Here is a 25,124-nt window from a genome sequence, read left to right on the forward strand (position 1 = left end):
CTACATTGAGAGCAGCAACTTCCCGGACTATAATATTATTAAGGCATGACTTAACGGCTGTGGAAAAGATACAAGGAAAGCCATATGTTATTATTATTTATTTCTTAGCAGACACCCTTATCCAGGACGACTTACAATTGTTACAATACAATGTAATGGAGCAATCTAGGTAAAGTACCTTGCTCAAGGGTACAGCAGCAGTGTCCCCCACCGGGGATTGAACCCACGACCCTCCGGTCAAGAGTCCAAAGTACTCATGACTTCAAGGTAATGTTGCATTTTACTTACCCAAAATACATTTTACTCACAGTGTCTATATTGAAAAGTAAATTACTCAATGACCCCAAACTTTATCTGGTGCGCTGGTCCTTCCCAGACATTTGAAACTTGATGTTGCATTTCAATTAATCCATTTTGTATATAAAAACAATGACATTTTGTTCACAAAAACAATGACACAAATGGACTGGTATGTCCCTTACTATGGTTTAAAGAACAAAATCTATTCAAAATCAGTAAGTGAGAGATCAATGCACAGACCCCTGTGTTCCTACCTCAGAGTTTCTGATTGTTTGTCGCTTCCCTCTGGGGGCTTCAAAGAATAATTGCTCTTTGGCACCAGAATTAACTTGCAGTAATTTACCTGCAAAGGGAAACAAGACAATTACTTTCTGGAGAGCAAACAAAGCTCCATTTAAGCTAGCAGCAGGTAGTCCTTTTCTTATGCTTTTTATTTTCAACAGACAGCCTTACCCCTTGTGTCCCAGTCAATGTGTGTGACATAGCTTGATGCTCCTTTGCAGATGCCAACTCTCTTGCTGGTCAGCACATTGTAGATATCGACAAAATTATCATGAGAAGCCACAGCCAGGTATTTTCCAGCATCTAAGAAATAAAGTAAGTCCAAGTCTAAATGTTACTAGATGGCAGATGCAATGATTGATTTATACCGTAACGGGCAGCTCAGAAATGCTCTTTCTTTAAGCTTCCTGCGTGGAATCCAGGAGAACTTAACTGCATTCATCGTTTACACCCTGTGTTAAATTATACTTACCTTGTGAAAATCTGACATCGGAAATATTTTCCTTCCTGTGATGAAAGGACACCATGTCTTCCAGAGTATCAGAATTCACTACAAGAAAACTTCCATCATTCAATCCTACAGCTAAGGCTTTCCCATCTGGGGAGAAGGCACAGCACCTTCCACCTGGAACAGGGAAGAAGCAAGACATTGCCATTATAAAGCCAATGAGCAAAAATGCTATGGAACCAATTTAGTAATATGAACGAATTGTTTTCCATCCAATTTTGAGTAAATCAGTAAAATAAAAATTACATGGATGATGCATTTTACATTGCATATGATTAGACTAAGTTAAATACTTTAAAGTAGCAAATTAATGTTACACTATTTTTGAAACTGACATGTACTGTAGCATTTAGAATGTAACACCTTCATTATAAAAGGCTGTATTTCACAATTTAGATGTATTATACATGCTTAACATGCATTATGTTTTAAATAAATGTTCTCTTGAATACATACTGAACTTAAGAATTATTATTATTATTTATTTCTTAGCCGACGCCCTTATCCAGGGCGACTTACAATTGTTACAAGATATCATTATTTTTACTGGAGCAATCTAGGTAAAGTACCTTGCTCAAGGGTACAGCATCAGTGTCCCCCACCTGGGATTGAACCCACAACTCTGGTTAAGAGTCCAGAGCCCTAACCACTACTCCACACTGCTGCCACTACTTATAAAATAAGTTATTATTGCATTATTTTTATGACAATGGCCCCTGGGACCTTGCATAATGTTATAAAGCAGTGGTCCTCACGTCCAGTCCTTGAGGGCCAACCCAGTCCAGGTCTTTATTGAAATGCGGTGCTAAATTCTAATGATTCTAATGATTCCAGTCCTCCAAGCCAACGGCGCTGGCTTGGAGGACTGGAGGTGAGGACCACTATTTTAAAGACTCTTCTTATCTGTGGTAGTGGTGTGGGTTTTTTTCTGTCAGCAGACTATTAGAAAGCAGATGAAAGACCAAATAGCCAGATGCTTGTAGGGTAAATACAGCCAATGTGTACAGAAAGTTTTATAAATGCTAAAGTGTCAACTTCAAAAAAGCATTAAAAAAAAAAAAAAAAAAAAAAAAAAAACTTTCCTTAAAAACAGAAGGACCAACAGCAGACATTACCAAGGAGACAAAATCTGTTTTATTGAAAACTGTCTAGAAATTGTTCATTAAAGAACACTGGTAGTCAGCAATACAAGGGGCTCTGTTACCTTTTTTGAGTTTTCGCACTGCTACCATGCGGTGGTTGGAGGAGAGTTCCCAGATTCGAAGGGTCTTATCATCACTCACTGTGGCACAGATTGGGAGAAGAGGATGAGCTGCCAGGCCCCAGACTTCTCCTTCCATGTGACCCTAAATTAATAACCAAACAGTTAACACCACCATTAACACATGAGTCTCATTTGAAATCTCTCATTTGGTTAAAACAAAATGTTCCAAGCCTACCATCATTTTATTAGAATGAATGAGTCAGCATTACCATACGTGGCAGTTCTTTTATAGATGCAAAAGTGATTTATTTGGTACAGCAAGTGCTTCTTGAAATTTTTTAATTACTGTAAGAAAAGATAGGGATTTATATGCCTAACCAAACCGTTGTGTTTATTATTATTATTATTAGTTTATTTAGCAGACGCCTTTATCCAAGGCGACTTACAGAGGCTAGGGTGTGTGAACTATGCATCAGCTGCAGAGTCACTTACAACTACGTCTCACCCGAAAGACGGAGCACAAGGAGGGGAAGTGACTTGCTCAGGGTCACACAATGCGTCAGTGGCTATTGTCTTCATTATTATGGTAAATAAAGTCTGACAGTGACATGTATCCTCACCATGGCTACAAATAGAAAATTAAAGCTACCAGTACCATGAAAAAGTAGATCACCACAACCTACATCCACTGTAAACACATGCAAAAATGTAGGTTTGACAAAGCGTTAGACAGCTAGAAATACTGTATATATTATGTAGGAAACCAGTAAGTATTCCACACTCTTGCTGGTGACCAGTTAACCAGAAGTAGCCAACATTTCATTTTAACAAAAAAACATAAATGTATATTTTAATACATACATACATACATATATCCATACCTGAACCAGCAGAGTCATAGGGCCACTTTTATCTATTTCAAGTATTTCTCCATTCTTTGTTCCTACAAGTATGTGACCATGTCCCAGAGTAATGGCACGGATTGAGGGATTGTCTTCGAGAAGCAAACCTACAAGGATATAAAAAAAATGTTAATTCATTTTTAATTAAAATGCGTGCTAATACTGTTTTACATCATAAAATAATATAGTTACTAGAAAAGTATGGTAACATTTACAGCATGTACCACATAGCATCCCAGCTAGATCTGCATATTTAGTTATAGTCCAACTGTTATAGTCCAACTGGTAGTCCTGAAGGTAATCTGCTGATTTCAGCTGCACATAATTCATGCTGTCGAGCACAGAGGAGGTAGTAAGGGTTTGGTGCCAGTGGATCATTAGGAAGATGGCACTGAGCCCTAAGCAAAAGCTCTTCCAAGCTCTTCAAGCAATGAACCAAGAAAAGTGAATGGGGAAAGCCACAAAACGATGGTTATAATTCGGAACGATAAATCACGCAATCTATTACACAATCAGGCACTTGAGAAATATGGTATTTTTATATCCTTTAGTTGTTGTTGCTAATGGTGTCAGGGGGTTCAGTATATGGATTATTTATGATCATTTTTCAGCAGTGTTCTAAAGCTTGTTTAGTACCCGGAAGCCTATTAACAGGAAAGTCAATTAACCAGACCATACCTGGTCCCAATAAAACATGGAATGCATTACTTTTAAAGTGTGGGTCTATTACACCAGACACCAAGAATATACAAAATAGCAAAGTACAGTAGTGTTTGTTTTTAATATATACAGTATATATATTTTTTATTCCAGCATGATGCTGGATTTTCTCACCATGAATACATAACCAAAAATACAATGAGGTCTATAAACTATATGTCTACTAATGCATGCAAGTTACAAAAAGGCAGAGTACTGGTAGGTAAAATACTGCCAGCTGACGTGACGAAAAACCAAGAACCAAGGTGCAAAAATGACTTATTCACTATGGGACAAAACATCATGGCAAGGTTGAAGGTACCTTGCACTATGAAAATTACGAGAGCAATGTTATGGTCAGTGGAGGCTATTTCAATCAAAACAAGGCTGAGACAAACACATTTTATAACACTGTAATTTAGAGACTTTAACAGTATATATATATTTTGTGAATGTATTGCAGTTAATAGTGTGATGCATATTGTAGCTGTTATAGAAAAATGCAGAGAAGATAGGCCAGACAGTTCAGAAACAGCTGCATGTCAACAGCAACTGAATAAAATGTTAAATCCCAGCACTTTGTCAGTGCTGAATAGCCCTAAATGTATGTTGCCTGGAAGGAACTGTCAACTGCTTTGGAAAAGATGCCCCATATCTGTCACCCAAAGTGAAATGAGATCCGATGTGATGTAGCTGAAAAGAAATATTCAATATATGAGAAGCAGTGATGCTAGAAATCTTACTGGAACGTACTAGTCTCTTGGTCCATCTGTACTTCCTTGTAAAGTAAAAGGTGGTAATTCTTGCTTAATAATTGTGTTGTATACTGGTCAAATAGTCCAGTATTTTCCTAAAGATAACATCCCTTGAAATTCCTAACAGTGACTGAAACCAGCTAACAAAGAGATGCACTTGTATACATTGCAGTGTACAGATCAGTCATGTGAGGGAAAATCCATTTACTTAAAGGGGGGTTTACATATTGCAAGTGATCCATTTTGTTTGTTCAAAGCTTGTAAATACAGACAGCAATATGAGGCTGATTGCTACGGCTATAAGTACAGAATTAGAGCTATCAGTATCTTGAAGTTTCAAGATCGCTATCACCTTGATACATCCATTGTATATACATGTACTGTACAAATGTACATGTGACATACATATGGACTACCAGGCAGGTTCCTTTATAAATTATGTGATTCTGATACTCTGAATAACTTGTGCAAAAGAATGCTCCTACCTTCACAACTATAAATGGTGAAATACATATGTATATGGATGAATGCATATCAATTCCTCAAAGGGATTAGTAAGTTAGTAACTATTTATTTCAAGTCACAGGGAAAGGGGCATTCAAATAACTGGCTGTGCAACCCTGTCTCTCCCAAAAGAGTGTGATGCAGATGAGGGCCTTCAATGATTGTCTTGAGTGGAGGACTATATAGAGAATAACCACCTGCATAGACAAATAAAGCTACTTTCTGAATTGAGACAGATTTGGTCTCACTCAACTGAGAGTAAACCTTTGATCTGTCCCTCACGTGTACCTTTAGAACCGGGAGACAAAGCAGCTCTCTTGATGGCATATGTCTTCAAACACCTCTCAAACATGTCATCCCACAACTCCACTACTCCATCCTTGCCTCCTGTAACAAATCCCTAGAGCGAAGAAAAAAAAAACAGGAGCGCAACATGTTAGATGACACAGAAGACTTTAAAATCAAGATGTCACATCATTTCTCTTGATATGAATTGTAATAAAATAAAAAATAAAAAGCTTATCCCCTTGTGCCTTGATATCGTAATTGCATATTAGGTAGACATCTGTCCTGGTCTACTGTACAGTGGACATGTCTAGACTAATGTAAACCAGTAATAAAAAATGCTTAACAAATATGTGGGTAAATGAAATGAATTTCATTAACATTGCTGTGAAGACGATTTTATTTATGAATAAGATGACAGTGATCTGTTGTGATTATACTGTTGGTGGTAGTATGAACTTGTCTTCTTGGTTGAGCAAAATTGTGTGTTTTTTCATTAGGAAAAAACAGGTCCTCTTATTTAAGCTGGTAGTTAGAGTCCTGCATTGGGTTGGGTACCTGCGGGTCGGAATGTGAACTTTTTCGCAGTTTGCGGTTGGGAAGCGAGTAAAAAAAAAAAAAATTGGGGGTCTGAATTTGAATCACCAAAAACGTTTTCTGTCATTTTAGCATACTCGTCTGTAACCCTTTCCCAAATAACGTATCTGAAGGTAAATGTAATGGTATTTCCTGCACTAAAGCAGGGGGCGATAAGAGAGGAGTCAGCTGACTAAGCAGTGTTGTTCTCGCTTGTTTGATACGTCGCAAGATCCTTTTATCACGTCTGCTTGGTGATATTAAAAATGTCTGTGAACAAGGTGAAACAAAAGATAGCGCAGGTTTATATCATGTACTGGATAATAGTTTGAGAGGTAAATCAGAAGTGTGGAATTCTTTTGGAATCATAGCAAATGAAAATAATGAACATGTGACTGGATTCGTGGCTTAGAAAACCTGTCATTATGTTTTTGTGAATGACAGCCACAAAACTGGTACTTCTCTTCGAACGCACAGGTGTAGCTCCCTTTCAACTGGTGGTAGAGATAGTTAATATGTTACAATGTTAAAATATATCCAGACCATTTTAGAAAGATACCACGCTGTATAGCCTATAAACTATGGAGAATGGTAGATTTATCTGTGTGGATGCGAGAGCATGAGTCAGTCGGCGCTGGCAGTAGCTAAAGGACAAACACTTGCGGGTTCGGGTCGGGTTGCAGGTCTTAGTAAAGTGGTTCGGGTTGGGTTGCAGGTCTTAGTAAAGTGGTTCAGGTCGGGTTGCAGGTCTTAGTAAAGTGGTTCGGGTCGGGTTACAGGTCTTAGTAAAGTGGGGCGGGTTGGGTTGCAGGTCTTAGTAAAGTGGTTCGGGTCGGGTTGCAGGTCTTAGTAAAGTGGTTCGGGTCGGGTTGCAGGTCTTAGTAAAGTGGGGCGGGTTGGGTCGCGGGTCCGGGTCAGAAGCGGGTCGTAAAAATCGGACCTGCGCAGGACTCTGCTGGTAGTTACACTGGCCTCCATTTGACTCACCTCAACTCCCCAAAAAGATCAAAACAAGACTCACGTGACCCCAAAAGTCATGTATTTTGAAAGAGAGCCCACTCATTATTGCCCATAGGGGATGCATATCCCAGAAGACTGGGATGTACTGTAGCGGTGGAGACTTTCGGAAGCCACTGAAAGTTTTAAATGCTTTGCCTATAACTAACATGTTTCCAATGTCTCTGTGTTCCTTAATGAGACCTCTTGAAGGAGGAGTGCAAGGAGTGCAGTAATTACTACAAAAAAAAATAGCGTCAAACTCGGTTATCTCGACTGATGGATAACTGGACACCTTCGCTTAATTCGACGGACTGTTTTGGTCCCGAATGTTCTCCATATAACATATATGCATCTTGCCCATACCTGTCAACTCTTACGGGTTTCTTAAGTTTTTTTTTTTTTTCATCCCCCCCCCCCACAAAACTGGAAAGTTGTACAGTGGACAGTACCTTAAGGAATGGGAGGACATGGAGTATGACATGTCCTCCCAGTATGACATGAAGATGCATTCTGAGACTGCCGGCCATAAGGAATGTGTAAAGAAAAGCAAACAGTTTCTGTATTTCTGAAGTTCTGCATTTTTTCTTTCATATTTTTTGATACTATGATTTTCGATTCAGAGCCGAATTTAAGGTTTGGAAGCATTCCTTAAGGGTTTGAATACTCTGGTATACAAGTTGGGCTAAAAATGGGTTGACAGGTATGCCTGCCTCTTTTAATTTTTTAATTGGACACCACACTTTACTCGTAACTCGACCGGTACCGAATGGATAAAAACTATTAAAAAGACTAGTGATGGGGCGCATCCAGTAAATCCAGTAAAGGTGCTCTGCGTAGTGCAGGATGTGTCTATAGCCTGGATATCGGAGTTTCGAATCCAGGCTATGTCATTGCCAACCATGACCGGGGGTTCCTAGGGGGCAGCGCACAATTGGCCGAGCATCGCCCGGGTAGGGAGGGCTTAGGTCAGCAGGGGAATTCACAGTTCACTGCGCTTTTTTTCAACTTTACAAAAAAGAAGCAAGGTCACCAGCAGATGGCAATCACAAGCTATTAAACATGATAAAACAAAAGATTTTTTAGCTACATTAAACTCATCACTGCAATTTCTATACCTTCTGCCACCTTTATTATTTAACTTAAACCATGTGGTTTTAAAATCTAATGTTTGGTATGAGCTACAAATATAGCCTACTTTGTCTAAGGAGTACATGGCAAACACTGGGCCATCATGGGCCTTGATCGTCTTGAGCAGGAGAGTGTCTTTCCAGATGAAAACATCCCCAGTGGCTGCTCCAGAGAAAACCAAATCCTCAACACGGCCATAGGACACACACATCATTGTTTCCAGCTTCCCTGTGCTGCCAAGAGTCCCTCGTTTAAATACAAGGCCTCCACCTTAGAAAAAAAGATTAGATTTTCAAATTCAATTTAAAATAGCTGCTTCAGTGACAAAAGAATAAATCAATAAAAAATGGTGATACAGTTTGCAACACAGCTGTGGAAAAAGAAAAACAACTTTCTAGTTGACGATTGAACCAGCTACAGAGCCATACTGGTCGTCCTAGAATCATACTACCCATCATTTGGTGCCAAACACCTGTCAAATTTCATATTAGGCAGTACTGGGGATTGATACTAGCTTTAACCATAATGAAATACAATGAAAATCAACTTTTACCATTAAGGTTTTATAGCTGTCAGCAATTACTGGTGAATGCTTGGGGGAAAAAAAAGGAAAACTTTTTCCAGCAAGGTTTAGGGACTGTCAGCTATTACTTGTGAATGCTAAAGACACAACTACACTATCAACTTTGATGTTGACAATTAAGTAAGAATTACAGTTTCTATTTTTTTGTTGTTGTTAACAATAACATATTATGGTAGCATATCCACAAGAAACAACATTAATTACAGTCCACTAGCAATGCTGCAGTACACTGTCATACATACCTGCGTGCTGCCAGAATTTAATGTGCTTCATACCAACTGTAACAAGCTTGTCCACATGATAAGGATTACACTTTACCACAAAGAGTTTATCTTTGTGTCCTCTGCATACAAAAAACATATGTAATTCCATTAGGTTTTAAAATCATGTTGTTAATTACAAAAAATAGGCTCTAAATAAAAACATTTCCAAATACCTTGCTGTTGCCAGCTTTTCACCCTTCTTCCAGTCCCAAACAACTATAGTGTGATTGTCATCTATGCCAATAGAAACCAGACTCTTTCCATCCGCTGCCAAACAGAAAAGCAAATTACATATTGTGAGAGAACTACTGCATTTGCCGTACTTTTCAAGAAATGCGTTGCTATGCAGTTCTGATTTTGGAAAAAAATCAGCTTTACCAATGCAGATTACTCAATTCATAGTCATTTAGGGGAGGGGATATTTAAATATCCGTGTCTGCTTATTAAGTAGGAAAACAACATCTCTCAATATCGTGAGGAGAGCTTCATGCATTGCCATGGAGATAAAAACATTTAACAGAAATGAATTTACATGTTGTCACGCACATTCTGAATTATGCCGCGCATTAGGTACTTATTTGTCTGGTTACCTTTCCAACACACACAATTATATAAATATAATTTCTACTAAGTACAACTTTTACTACATATAATGTATGTTTGTGTGTGTGTGTGTGTGTTTGTGGAACATCTAAAAGTTACATTTCATTAAAACTAGAACCGCCTTTTACAATATAGGTTTTTATTTTTCAATATAGATTTCATCTTGAAGCTACCCACAGCACTTCAGCAGAAATATTTCGATCAGAAAACTGCAAAGCTGCAGGCTGCAGCAGCTCAACCTGGATTCTGTGCTGCGAGTGGCACACATGCAAGAGACATATGTTACTTTCGTTTTAGAATAAAAACTACTTTTGTTTTTACAGTTTTGTATGTACATAAACCTGTTTACACCTGTTTACACACTAGTTTCTTTTTAAAATGTTTATTTTATTATAGTTTTTCATTTTTTTAAGTAGTGCTTTGTGGTAAGTTAGAAAATAATCGCTTTTCTATTTAATTGTTCATTTAAATACAGCGTTTAAACCAAGCCATTGTTCTACATCATTTACCTTGATTACAGTCACTGTGTTTTAATGATCATATTATTTGTCTAGATTTTCAAAAACACCAAAAAACATAAAGCTGTCACACTGGGCTGATCATGTGTCTGTTCTTGAAGTATGCCGTTTTCCTTACAGAGGATAATAAACCTAACCTTGTTTCACACTGCATGTTAAGTTGCACTGAGATTACAAATGTCATTAATATTTTTTGTTCATTTAAAAAAGACTAAATGGAGAACGCAATGTTTCAGTGCCTGTCAACAGGAAGTTAAGACAAGAAAGAGCAAATGCAAAATTAAATGGATGTCTACCAGTAAGTAACATATGTATTATCACAGGGTTACAGGATACACACAAATTCATTGCTGACTGGAATCTAACTCAACCTTTGAAATAACATTTCTGCATTGACTTAGTGGTAAGTTTGTCCACAAGACGCTAAATACACCACTTTGATATTCAGTTCGCAGTTATTTGTTTGTTAGTTTAATATTACTGTTTTCCGGTGTCTTGTCTTTGTGGCTTATTGTAATTCATGTTTCTTCTTTTTTTTCATCAAACAATGCTTGTTCTGTTTCAGAAAGTAATATTTGCACATTCACATTCCCTTCCCGGTCATTTCCACATTGCTGATTCAATGTACATCTGAAAGCTGGATTTTGTTTATAATAATGCATAATCAAATACATAAGGGAAGAGTTGCAACAGGTGTTCAACTTGCTGAACAATACTAATCCTTCCACTAGTCCAAACCCATACTTTTTGGGCTGGCGTTTTATCATATACTTGAATAAAGAAATGCCTGTTAAGCAGACATTACATAGAAATAAGGTTACTTTTAGAAAAAAAAGAAGGAATGATTTTGTTTTTTTAACAGCAAAACCTATTAAACCTGAAACTCAAAAAATACAGTATGCCAATTATAAATTAATAACTAAATGCAGTGCCCATGAAATGACAAAAAAAACACACATTAAAAGTGCTGTGTATAGTGGTTTTCTGTTTGATAATGTAAACCTTTGCATTGCATGATCTATTTACAATTGAAAGTTGTATTTTATTTTGGTTTGAAGAGTTAAATGATATGTACCTAAATGTTTGAAGAATTGATGTAAATATTAGGTTTTGCAAGATGTATGAAAACATTTAACACCTTTGCTTCATTTTGCAATTGCATTTGATGTTTTGCAAATTGTGCAACTGTTTTGGTGTTTGTTTATTTTAACTGTTTTGAAAATTGTGCTAACAGTATCAGTAACTGTGCTTTAGCGATTGAGAAAAACTGTATACCACAATAGTAAATAAGCAATGCTTTACCTGAGAAATCCAGAGCACATACTCCCCTCTGATGATGACCTTTCAGTAGAGACAGACATCTCAGTGTTTGCGTATCCCACACATGAATGGATGGATCCCTTCCGACCTATACATAACAACAACTGTTGTGGCAAACCAATCCTTCATATACTTCAGACAATACCATGATTTCTGATATCACATAAAAGTAATGTTTCTATGATCTCAGACCAACAATAAACATCCAGAATGCGAGCAAACTTCATTAAAGTTCTGTATACCTCCAGCACAAAAGAAATACATTTATATAGTATGTATGGCCCGGAGTGATTTGTACTGTTTAGTGCTGAGCTGCTGGGCAAAGTTATATGTGTTCTCGGATCGAATCTTGTGCAATTCTCAACATTATGAAAAAAAAACACCACTGATTTAGGAGAAATAATTAACTTTGCACGCTACTCAAAAAGGAATAGCCACTAGCAGTCTGCTAAGTAAAACAAACATATAAACCTTAAGTTTAAACTATATGAGACATAGATACCTGTCCAGTAGCCACATAATCCTTTACAGGGTGGATAGCTAAGCTAAGGATGTCATCATCATGTCCAACATAAAATCGCTGTGTGTGCTGCTGTCTGTTGTATATGACTGCCACAGCAGCAACGTGGTAAACCACATCTCCAGCCTGTGTGTAAAACAGGTTGTTTCGACAGTCATAGCCTCTGTACCTGAAACAGCAATAAAATATATTGTTAACCAACATGGAGTATGTACAGTACTGTTCAGTACATGTTTTTGTTCAGTGTACACACAAGAAGATGTGTAATAGATAGTTACAGGGGAGGGATTAAACGTGTGGTGAAACAGCAGTCTTTTTACATTTCATCAGCTAGACTATAGTATTATCTTTTTTCACAGGAATATATTCACGTAGTTAATCTCATGGTTTGACATTAATAATGTATCCACCTAACTAAGCTTGACTAACGAAACATAACTCAAGCTGTAGCTTGACGCTCAAAGTCCTGCATAGATCGTACACTATCCACATTCCTGGATAAGAACATAACATTTTGCTCTTGAGCCCTCTTTTTCACAAAGCCTGTCCTTGTCCTGTCTTTATGGAATAATATATTACATGACAAATATATTATGAAAATCTTTTCAATCTTTTTTAACAATACTTAGAAGCCTTTCCTCTACTGTTAAAATAATGGGGGGGGGGGGGGGGTACAGAGTAAGTGACATTGGAGACATGGCAAGTGTCCATTTCCCTTTGGGATTTTTATAATTCATTAATTCAGGTTTTTCATGGTTAAGCCATTTTGACAGTAAATCATATATGACTATACTATGTAAGGACTCGTCACTAACTTACTTCCCTCATTATTTCACAGCTTTAAGTCAGACAGTGAAAATAATGTGAGAACTGTTCTAAGTTGGCATACTGTAGCTGTAGTTCCTGTTTTGCCAGCACATACACCTTTAAAAATAGAAACTATCTGACAAATGATATTAAATACAAGTGTTTCCCTTTCTGCATGTTTGCATTTATGCAGACATTAATATGTCACTTACTTACCCATGAACAAACTGCAGTTTTAGACTCTCTTCTGGAGCTCTTTCCTGCTTTAAGGAGCTGACCGATTTGTTTTTCTCTTTGCTTTGTTGCTTGAGCTGAGGTAGATCTTCTTTGTACACCTAGAATTGAAAAAGCACAGGTCTGTACATTGGGGATTCACTTAAACATAAAAGAGTAACTTTTAGTTTTAGTTATAGATACGTTTAAGAACATGGACAAATTGATGCTTGTTATTAAATGGACTTACAGCAAGTGCATTTATCTTCAACATGGAAGGCTTTCATTACTTAACAAGCAAATCATCCATGAAAATAATTAGTGCCGTGCAGGCTGACACAGCATCTGAGCGGTGCATTTGCCCTGTGCAGTGATGCTTACACAGGCAAAAAAGTTCATTGGGAAAAAAAAAAGATAGTCATTAAAGTTTTTATTAATTATGTCTTGCAGTTTTATTGTGACCTCAGAATTTTATGCATAAATGGCTATATTGATTTTACAAAGACTGTTACAGACCAAACGCGATGCAATTTTTCATCGGGTGACAAGATACTTTCGCAGCGACATGGCCATACACACCTGAAGCGACACAGACGTGATGCTACAGGTTTGAAAACTGCCAGATCTATAAAACTGTCAAAAATTACTATTGACAAAACTATGATCAAGACTGGAACATATCTGACAACATGATGAGGAAATGATTCATACACACCAGGCTTATCCAGTCCCTTCGAAATAGACTCCCATATATTATCTTTCATCTTTGTATCTTTATAATTGCAATGATCTTTGTCTAAAGCTCGGGGTATTTTTCAACAGCAAGTATCATTTCATCTGTCATTTTGGATTCTGCTTCATCCTGGTGGACACCGTGCACTGAAGCTGCTCTTTAATTGCTCAATTCCCTAGTTGTCGTGCAAAGAAATCCTATTTATTTTGCATCGCTCCAGTATCTCCCTGGTGTGGCCCCTGCTTCACCTGTGGTGTGAAAGATACTTAGAAAAAATACAGATTCTATTAATTTTGTCCATTGCTGCACATTTTCGCACCGCGTCTGGTGTGTAGTGGCCTTAATAGTCCACAGAGTGTAGCCAAGTAGACAAAGTTGGAGTGGAAACAGGTGTGTCCGGTTAAGTGTTGATGGTTTCTGTCATTTAGAACCACTGTATTCCACTACTTGTCACAATGTATTGCACACAAATGCAGACTTGATCTGTTTGCTTTCCAGTGGTGGTTTTCTAAAAACATTGCCATTCCAGGAACACCCAGAGACTGAATAGTGAGTGAATGAATGCGCTGTTGCGGCAGTTTATTGCAAAAAAAAAAAAAAAGGTTTAGACAAACACAAAACACTTGTACAAAACAAAACGGCACGTAGGCCAGAATAAATAGACAGACAAACCAAAACAAGTATCGTGCGGGTCCTCCCGCACCAGTAGCAATTGTTATATTTATCTTAGTTCTCTCCCAAGTCTCTCCTGTTCTTTCTCCCTGAACACCAACCCCGTGTCACCCGTGATCACTCTATTTATAGACCTGTGGCGGGAGCCTTAATTAATCATTTAATCATTTATTCAAGCCACATTCCCACATGTTTTTGCAGGAAGGATTAACTGCCTCCCTGTCACCTACTATTCCACACACACATCCCCGTACTTATATACAAATACAATCTGCACGTGAAGTGAATCCCCATGTCTAAATACAAATATACATTTTAAATCACCCGTGCTATATAACCCACACTCCATGCACCAATACATACACACCACATAAAACATAAAACACAAAAATACACACAGGGGCGGGGAACCCCACCATATATACACTTACACAATAAAGGTTAATGTACTTCAACACTGTAAAATGATTTTGTTATATGCAACACAAACCTGATGTTCAAACTGGGACACCAGTTGGTGATATAATCAAACAACAACACAATGTTTTTTATTTTAAGTTTTTAACACCAAATTGTCTGCGTATTTATTGGGTCTTGGAAAACATTTTAAAAGTAGCAACACGTTATAAGCACCACTAATAAGTCACTGTCACAAAAATGTATATTAGGATTGCACTGACTAATGGTGCAAGAAAAATACTGAAGCTGAATAAAACATGAGTACATTTAGTCAGAATAGGCTTAAAATACTGCAGTTGTGTGAAACAATGGGATACAATTAGAAAAGCAATCTATTCATAAAAATAACAATCAAACACTATAATGAATGTTTTATTTGACGTCATCTTCCCTGAGCTAGCCTGCAGCCTACAGAAATGGCCTAGTCTTTTTGTTAAGTTTTCCATTCTCCTCAGACACTCAGTTAGTCTCTTGCACTATTAGTCATCAGGCTTATACTGTACATTATTTTTTAAAGCTCCTTATATACTGTGAGGCTGGGAAATCAGAAAATATGCAAGTCAATATTATCCTGCATGCTATCATAAAATGCCCAGGGAATACTTTTGAAGAAAATGTATGAAATAGAAATAAACTAGATACGAGTATGTCTCTCAAAAGCACTCATTTCCTTTCTTCCGCCAAATACTGTATAGTAATGTTAAAAATGTGGCCTTATAGAATTTTAATTTCGCACTTACACCTATACTATACATTGATCATAAAAATACATTAAACAACAACAAAAAATACATTCAACTACATTGCTTTAGTTTAAGAGATACAAATAAACCTTTAATAATTTATATTTACAGAGCAGTAACACAATTATTTTCAACAAATACTAATAAACACCTGAAAAAGATATAAATGCTATCTATGTATGCACTGCATATATTACAGTTGTAATTAAGCTTAAACGAAGTACCATAATTTAGCAACGCTTAATTGCATGGTAATATGGCCATCCATGGTTATCTTAAGTGTGTCTAATGTTTACCATGAAATAAAGTACTATATACGCTGCCTCTCAATTTATTTTGGATTACCACTTTCCTCGAAGTCACGAAACAGTACTTTTAAACAAGATTCAGCAGGTTTTGATTGACTGACATCTCAAATGAGACACTACATATGTTTCACAGCTGATCTTAGATTGTAAACAGTTTTTTTTTTTTTACATAACTCCTGATTGAGTTCAGGCAACTTATCCTGAGGTCACACAATACTAGTAAATTGGATTCTCTAAGCTTCCTGGTCTCTAGCTAGAAAGATTTGTACGGAAGTCTATGTACAAGACACTATCTCTATGACATACACAACTGTTTGTATGCTTAGGCAGCATTTGAACCAGTGACCTTCTGGAGGAGTCACATACCCCAAAATAATGATTTTGTAATAGTTTTTTATTTGTTATGTCAACTGTGTTAGTAATTAAGATAAACATCTTATGGGCGGCTTTACCAACCTGACGGTCATAGTTAATCTGGGCTTCCTGTTCAATGTCTGAGTCCAACTCTGGCACGTCCGATAAATCAGAGTCTGATTCTTCACTATTGGAGTCAACACATCCATCTGGTTAGCATGGGAATAAAGAGTGCATTACAAAAGGATGACAGTAAGAACACTTGTGACTGATAGTAAATCAGGAATTTTAATGCACAGTTATCATTATGCAGTATGTCAACTTGAACAGCATTAGAAAAGGTAAGGGCCACTTAAGTAATCTACTATCAACAAACTCCAATGTGTCCATGTTTTGGAGATAGCAAACATATGCTAAAGAAAGACAAATTTACAGTTTGTTTTCATTCAATGATAATAAACCTCCTAAATTAAAATGTATAATCACTTTAAGTTTACTAAACACTGCATTACCTTGAACTGAGGTTTCCAGACATCCATTAGGCATTCTGTCCGGAATTAATCTCCACTGAAATACAGAGTGGTCAGCCCCTCCTGTGCTCAGCACCCACTGCAGGTCATGTGACCAATGAACATTTGTAACATGGGCTGAATGACCAACATATTTTCTGAATTTGGCCCCTATAAACACAATACATAACATCTGGTAATATGAAAAAGCAACTGTAAATGATTGACAAGAAAGTTAACATACCCTGTAGTGCAGAAAGCATTGGTTATCTTGAAACATATACTGTATATATTCAGTAAAGCATACAATACCGCTTATAGATAGCCCTGGACCTCCAGTATACTGTAGCTAAAGATTCTATAGTTGAGATAGAAGAATTATTAAAAAAAAAAAACTTTGGTGAAAGGATACTAAATTAGGTATCTGCAAATACAAGTTTATATCAAATTGCTTCATTAATTATGTGTTGGTTACATGCAAGGTAAAAGTGAAAATTATTTTCCTGCTTGAAATATATACAAATGACTTAATGTTATTAATATAAATAGAGATGCCATGTTTACCATGTGTTAAATTACATTGGCTGCAGTAGAAGGTTACTTAGACTGAGCATTAATTTGAATAGTCAGTTTTTCAATCTAAAATGCAGACCAGCATTGGAAACAGTCATTGAAGCCATCTCTATATATCTGACATCTCCTATGCTTATAAGAAGGCTGTTATGTCTACTTTTCTTTAAGGTCTGCTGACAGCTGAAATGTACAACTTTATGAACAAATCTGTTAGGATTAGGAAAACGTTCAGGACTCAATTTTGTCACAGATATTGAACATTGGTTTCTTTAAAAATACACTCAATTATTTAATAGTTTTAGGCATGTTCATAAGAACCTTGTAACCTTTACTCAAAGCTGGGCTGGTTATTATTATGTTTTTCATAATTTATATATTATGTATAAACATTAGACTTGTATTTTAAATGCCCAGGGCTAAGGAAGGAGCCTGGAAAGAAGCATTTTAGCTCTCGTGATCTGGAATAAACTCCTAACTAGCAATGGATCAGATTCTTCTTGAAGTAGCTATGGTCAGTGCTCCAGATAAGATGCTTACTAGGTGTTTAACGCATTGACAAAAATATGAATTATGCATGAGATTGGAATTTAATGCATAGTGCTTGGGTTTGCATGCTCTCAAGCTTCCTGTACTTCATTGGTTCCCAGCGTCTCAATGGTCAATTGTGAATGTACTGCATGCGGTACCTAGCCAGGACAGCTAATTGTAGCATCCCTGGGAATTGCCAGAAACATGTGACCAATAGGTTTGGGTTTCCAATTTAAAAAAAAAAAACTAGTTTCATCCACTGACTTGCAATGCATGTTTGTGATGGTGAATAAGCTACTGGATTATTGATTGTGGATTCTAGATTTCTTGCCAACGTCTTAGTCCCCCCTCAACCTAACCTATCAATTTACCTGTCTGTCAACCGAATTTCTGGAAGGTAAATCTATAGAACAAACACAATATTTTGTGTTTGCAATGAGTCGGGATGATTTATATTGCTATAGCAAGGCGATCAATCAGGAATACAATATTATCTTTTCTTTATAAATATATAGTATGTGCATGCAGGCCTTTTGTTAATTATATTCCATCTGCAGCGTTGGAAAAAAATAAGTTATATTTCTGTGTTTATTTGCTTTACAGCATGACCCACCTACTTTTTGCCAAAAAAAAAAAAAAAAAGGTGCACAACGGGGAAAAAGTAATTTGTGTAGCACACGATGTTTAGATGCAGTTATACTCTGCATCCTACATAAAAGCGAGCCACTAATTATATCCTATAGGAACCTACATTACTATCCCTATGTATGATACTCTTGAGCACAGCTTTTCGTGCCTTCAACGGCTGGAAACATGTCTACGATCATCCATGACTAAGGTTGTATTTTTTTCACGGTTATCACGATTACCATGAAATTTACCCATGCCTGTATAATATGTAGTTCCCTGTGAATTACAATTTCTTTAAGAATAGTGTAAATATACATGTTATTATCACTTAAAATAAATACTGCAAACTTTTGCCTTACTGATGCACTACCAGTTATTAACCTGGCAGCTAGCTTAGTTTGCATCAACGAAGAAGTCATCAGCTGCATCAAGATCGGAAATATTAGTCCAGTACAAAAACAGGACATTTCACATGTATGTCGTTATTTTTAGATTTGATTTATGTTTTTATTTAGTTTGAATAATTGATGGTGAAAATAGAATGTCTTTAAAAGATGGACATAAAAAACAGAATATTCTACACTTCTGGAGCAATAGTTCTGGTCCAGATGGAAGATGCCCCTGCTGTGTGCAGCCATCAACACCAATCAAAACTTCACAAGAAACACTCAAAAAGACACTTATCCAGGAATTTCATACAGAACAAACAACCTTACCTTTCTTCAAACAGGGAAATCTAAAAAGCTTCACAAGTCCAAAATCATCTCCGGTGACTAGCACAGCACTGTTGTAATTTGCGTCCACTGAATTTATATAATTTATGCCAGTGTATTTTGGCCAAATCCCACTGACTTCAGGCCCAATCACGCATGTCCAGGTAGCCCAGTGGATAGCCTTGATCTCATCTTTACTTGTCAAATGTTTACCAGCTGGAAAAAAGCAAAAAGCAATTTAATACAATCCATCTGATTTGCGTTGTTTCATAATATTAAAAAAAAAAAAAAATATGCAGATTTACAGTATTAAATTGTAAGCAGCAGGTATCCTGTAAGGCACTTAAATCATTCTCCAAAGCATGTCCATGCCAAATTACCTCCAGAGATTTCTATAAACATCAAACAGCTCCAGAAATCATATTATTACACTCAAATGATTCTCTGGGGGTTTAAAAAAAGGATTAAGTCACATTTTTTAAGTATACTATAATTTTTTAAACATATGGTTATGTACCACGTTTGCTCCTCTTAAATGTGTACATGGTTGCATTTTTTTAAGCTTGTCAAAGTCAGTTGAGAGGCACTCTTAACATTGCACTGAGCTGGTGGAATCAAAGATTATATACTCGCTTAAGCTTAAAAAGCAAGTAGCTTCAAATTTCTTTCTGAGTATTATTTATTTATTTATTTTAATATGTTAATATGTTAGGGTGTTTTTTTTTACCTGAGTACAAGAACTGCTATTCAGTTGTTGTTGCCTCCTGCCATTGATATACAGTATGTAACACAGGCTAGATCAGACAGTGTCTTTAGCATGATGTTTTCTTTTGTTTTTTCTGGCAATAAGCTGCTGTCCACTAGATGGTTCTGGTGCTTGCTAGAATAAAGACAAATTGTCTGATCTGGCCTACATTACATATGTCTATAGCAGGCAACTAGATAAAAGAGCAGTTCCTTAACTCCTGGTCAAAACACCTAGACACAGACTTATCAAAAAATAAAAAAGCAATGTTTGATTAATTGCACTCTGAATGATTGCAAACCTCATAAAAAGATAAGGAGACAGTTAAAAAAAAAAAAAAAAAAAAAAAAGGAAATTGAGTTTGAAGCGACCGTACTTATTTACCTGTATTTACAAAGTCTTTGACAAGTATACAACTTACCACAGTAACCTGGCGTGGAGCAACCTCCACACCTCACCCACTCTTAACTGGAGTCCCCCAAGGGTCAGTCTTGGGTCCTCTCCTGTTCTCTCTCTACACCCGCTCCCTGGGCCCCCTCATCGCATCCTATGGTTTCTCATACCATTTCTATGCTGATGATGCTCAGATTTTCCTTTCCTTCCCCACCTCTGACTCCACCATCTCCTCCCGTATCTCTACCTGTCTGTCTGCTATTTCCTCCTGGATGCACTCGCATCACCTCAAACTCAACCTCTCTAAATCTGACCTCCTTTTCTTTCCCTCCTCCTCCCCCTCCTCTGATCTCTCTATCTCTGTTCCTCTGGAACCTACCACACTCTCTCCCTCTTCCTCCGCTAAGAACCTTGGAGTCACCCTGGACCCCTGCCTCTCTTATTCCCAGCACATCTCCACTCTGGCACGCACTTGCCGATTCTTCCTGAGCAACATCCGAAGAATCCAACCCTTCCTCACCAACTATGCTACCCAGCTCCTGGTCCAGGCCATGGTACTCTCCCGCCTAGACTACTGCAACTCCCTCCTGGCTGGCCTCCCTGCGTCCGCCACCCGTCCGCTCCAGCTCATCCAGAACTCTGCTGCCCGCCTGGTGTTCTCTCTGCTTCGCCCACGCTACTCCACTACTCCGCTCGCTCCCGATCACCGCTCGCATCCAATTCAAGACTCTTGTACTAGCCTACAGATGCCTTGACCAGACTGCACCCAGCTACCTCCAGACCCTCATCTCTCCCTACACCCCCACTCGACCTCTCCGCTCCGCCTCCACTAGAAGACTGGCTCTACCTCCGCTACGCTCCCCTGCCTCCAGAGCCCGCTCCTTCTCCACCCTTGCTCCGCAGTGGTGGAATGACCTTCCTACAGATGTCAGGACTGCCCAGTCCCTGACCACATTCCGGCGCCTCCTTAAGACTCACCTCTTCAAACAGGCACCTGTAGAACTCCTCTGTTTGTATCCTGGGACACTATCACCCTTCATTTAAATGTGCTTTATTTTGCTCTTATCTGCCCCCTATCTTACTGCATTTAATCCTGTACTTCAGAATACTGTAATCTGCCAAGTGTTTAACCTGTAGTATTTTGTATTTAATCATATCCTTATGTAACTATCACTATTTAATCATATCCTGATGTAACTATCACTATTATCTGCTGTATTATTGAATTGTGGTTTGTCACACTTGAACAAAAGTTATTGTATTTCTTGCTCTTATTGTATCGCTTGTATTGTAACACTTGAAATGTATTTGCTTACGATTGTAAGTCGCCCTGGATAAGGGCGTCTGCTAAGAAATAAATAATAATAATAATAATAATAATAATAATACCACAGTTTTACTGCAACTATAAAATGATTGTGTTTGAATCACTAAAGGCAGGAAAATGTTTCTGAAAAGGTTTGTGAGTACACATACCTTTTAGGGTATCATCCAGACAGCTGTGAGTCAAAGTAGTGCTATCACTCAAAGTAGCTAAGTGTGCCAAACAGGACCTCTATTCTATTGCCAATCACATGTTAGAGTTGTTGTAAAAGTGCTTTACTCTAGGGGTGTAGAAAACACATAGGAAGAATATTGCTATATTGGTGAAATTCCTATAAATAAAAGTCTCTAGAAGAGACAGCAGAAGAGACATACCTACGAAGGGAAAGACAAGCAAGTGTCTGTCACTCAAACATGAAGTTAGATCATTTTTTCCTATTAAAGGTAAATAAGCAGATGAATGCCTGGATCTGTTATCTAATTAGTGACTGATCAATAAAACAACTGATTTCACATTAAACATGGGAGCCTAACAACACTGGTGCTGAAGCACCTTTAATCGTTAACTACTTGCTCTAGGAAGCTGGAAAGACTAAATGCTAGGCTACTATAAAACTGTGCGCAAGAACACTCGATTGACGTGTTGGGCTGTGTGTAATGGAGATACAGGAACAGTAATATCATGAAAAATGAATGAACAACAATTGAGAACAAAACATGTTTGCTTTCAAATATAATGCATGTCAATTTTTATAGATAGCAAGTGAACAATAATAACTCTAGAGAAGACATGTGTTGGGGGTAATTTCATGTCAAGTTAAATCAAATCACTTGGAGCTGCTTGGATGTCAAACTAATATCTAGAATGTCAGTATTTTAAATGCATATTTTAAGCCATGAGCAAAGTATGCAATTTAAACTGAATATATTATTTACAGTATGCAGTATTACAATTAATTGAATGTGCTTTCCCTACACTGAGTAATGAATTCTGAAGATTCAGGAATGATGACTAAAATGGAATAATCTCTGAATTAATTGCGTTGTATAACAAATGGTGTATTGACAGTTTGACACTTGAAAGGCATACAGCTTGTACATCTTGATTGGCCTTTGTAACAAGTATCTTTTAGTAAATGCAAACATGATCGATTACATACAACATTTTTCAGAAAATGTGATGAAAATAAGTGAGAAATAACTTACAATTAAAATAATTAGACTTACGATTAAGTAAATGTACCTTTTAACAAGACGCTCAAAAACACTGGCCTAAAAGAAATACATTTTTCTACCAAAGTATTTTACCCTTCTACTCAATTTGAAAAACCCATTTTTCATTCAAGCCAACTGCATTTTTTTTTTACCTGCCAAACCTAAGCAGCAAATTGAAATGCCAACTAAAAACTTAGATTCAGATCAAATCACTCACTTCTCAAGTTGTTAAGCCTTTAGTAATATCAGAGCTTTGACAGAATTTAAATTACATTTTTTATATGTCAGTACGGTTTGTGCTAGAAAGGAAACCAAAGCATAGCACAACTCCCAATTACAGCTAAAGTGTTTAAATGAAACACGTCCATCCCGTCCCCCCCACGCAAACGGTAATAGTCTACAGAGGACACTTGACAGCAGGGCATTCAGTTTCAGAGGGAAAAAAATGTTCTGAAAAAACAAATTCTTCAAGCATCATTAACTTGTTTTTTATGCACATGCTGAGGACAGGACAAGACACCAGCCTTAAAAGTAATGTGCAAACATTGATAATATGCAGTGTTATACAGCAGATGTTTTTTTAAATCTGAATAATAAAACAATTCTGAAAATGACAAGAATTGCGTTTACAAATCAGTTTATGTTAAAGTGTTGTCTAGTAAACAGGCAACTCAATGTTTTTACACAATATTGCTCTGTGTATCACTGCTTTTTTCACACCCTGTTAGTTAATCACAGCACAACAAACTCGGAAACGTGTTTGGGTTTCTTTCTAATTGTTGTCACTCACATGGCATTCTGTAGAACAGTCGCTCGCCGGCGCCATCATTGGTTTGTAAGTATTTACTGTCGACAGACCAGTCGAGGTGGGTGATGAAACTAGAAGACTTGTTGCACTCGCCCACTTTCTTGTAGCGCTGAGCCACTGCGTATACATCTACCAGGCCATCGTTGGAACCCACAGCAAGGTTGGAGCCATCAGGAGAAAACTTCATTTCGTGGATAACCTCCTTTCTATCTTTGATGTGAACTACTTCAGTCATGTCCCTGAAACAGAGCAAAATATAAGAAAATTAAAGATATGGCGATACACAATTTTTTACTTTGGTCCAAACGGCATTTTATTGTTATCTTTTCTGGCTGCTGTAATAAACAAAAGATGAAACAAAATCTTCTATATATCTTAAAATATAGTGCATCTTAAACACTTCCTTGCTGCAGCAGATTGTATCACTTTCTCTACTGGAGATACAGGATAAACATCTATATGGTATTTGTAAATAATACTATAATAAAACCTGCAAAGTTTCAAGGCCCCTGGTGGAATGGGCAGTCAGTTTTTCTGGAGGGGGCAAGTTCCCCAGTTCATAGGTAATCCACTTGGACAGCTGCTTAGACAGGGCTTGACCATGGGATTTTGCCTCATAGCAGACAAAAAATTGTTCAGACTGCCTCCAACAACTGTCAACATAATACGCCAGGGCCTGAACTGGGCAGAGCATATGGAGCTGTCACTCCCTGTCTGACTGGAAAGGAGGTGGATGGAAAGCCTCCAATTCCACAGACTGGTTGACAGAATGCTGAGATAGGCCTCTGTAAAACTTAAGCTGGCTTTCGCAATAGAGAATGCCTGCATATCACTCACCCGCTTTGCGGAGGTGATAGCAAGCAAGAAAGCTACTTTAAATGATAAAATGCAGTATTCCTGCCATGGGAAGTCGTGGGGTCAAACCCACGAGGCAGACACCACGTCTGGAAGACGCCCCCACTTGTACCCGTACTGGGAATGCATGGATGCTGCCCTGATATTCTGCAGGGTTTCAATAACCCTGTTGGAAAGATCCCAGATGGCTCAAATGCAGCTTTTCAGGGGCCAGACCCGGAGCTGCAGGCTTTGTGGGTCAGGATGACCGAGCAGGTTGCGGCGCGTCGGCAGTCTCCACGGCGACACTGCCCAGTGCTACGCCTAGGCATTATCTGCTCTCCCTTGGTGCAGAACTATGGGGTGAGGACGCAGCAATCTCTGTATGACAGGGTAATGGAGAAGAGCGCTGTGCAGGAGTCAGAGATGCAGAGCGCTCTTTAGAGCTGTGAAACAACCTCATCTCCAGCGTGCACTTGGAGAAAAGGGCACAAAACTCGCAGAAACTATGGTTAACTAGCGCCTCTTTGGCATGCTCTGGGCCTAGGCAGGAAGAGCACCTGTCATGCTTGACCTTAGGCAAATTGGCATTGCATGTCTAACTGGGATGGAACC

The 25,124-nt window shown here is 37.8% G+C and overlaps 1 protein-coding gene across 6 annotated transcripts in view; it reads right to left on the reverse strand.

Moving 5' to 3' along the window:
• Nucleotides 1-25,124, reverse strand: part of LOC117402826 (echinoderm microtubule-associated protein-like 6) — a 104,493-nt gene that overhangs the window by 26,425 nt on the left and 52,944 nt on the right. For all 6 annotated transcript variants that reach the window (XR_009328736.1, XM_059024478.1, XM_059024477.1 and 3 more), the window contains 16 exons: nt 23,658-23,914; nt 19,195-19,407; nt 16,751-16,918; nt 16,341-16,447; nt 12,973-13,091; nt 11,932-12,118; nt 11,412-11,517; nt 9,162-9,255; nt 8,968-9,068; nt 8,210-8,412; nt 5,443-5,554; nt 3,176-3,303; nt 2,295-2,436; nt 1,055-1,207; nt 754-885; nt 555-643 (listed from right to left, as the gene is read on the reverse strand). Coding sequence is in view for 5 of the 6 variants with exons in the window: in XM_059024478.1 (XP_058880461.1) it covers nt 555-643; nt 754-885; nt 1,055-1,207; nt 2,295-2,436; nt 3,176-3,303; nt 5,443-5,554; nt 8,210-8,412; nt 8,968-9,068; nt 9,162-9,255; nt 11,412-11,517; nt 11,932-12,118; nt 12,973-13,091; nt 16,341-16,447; nt 16,751-16,918; nt 19,195-19,407; nt 23,658-23,914 (2,311 nt within the window). In the remaining variant the exon portion in view is untranslated. The remainder of the gene's footprint in view (nt 1-554; nt 644-753; nt 886-1,054; nt 1,208-2,294; nt 2,437-3,175; nt 3,304-5,442; nt 5,555-8,209; nt 8,413-8,967; nt 9,069-9,161; nt 9,256-11,411; nt 11,518-11,931; nt 12,119-12,972; nt 13,092-16,340; nt 16,448-16,750; nt 16,919-19,194; nt 19,408-23,657; nt 23,915-25,124) is intronic.

This window comes from Acipenser ruthenus, chromosome 5, assembly GCF_902713425.1.
Source record: "Acipenser ruthenus chromosome 5, fAciRut3.2 maternal haplotype, whole genome shotgun sequence".
NCBI lineage: Eukaryota > Metazoa > Chordata > Actinopteri > Acipenseriformes > Acipenseridae > Acipenser > Acipenser ruthenus.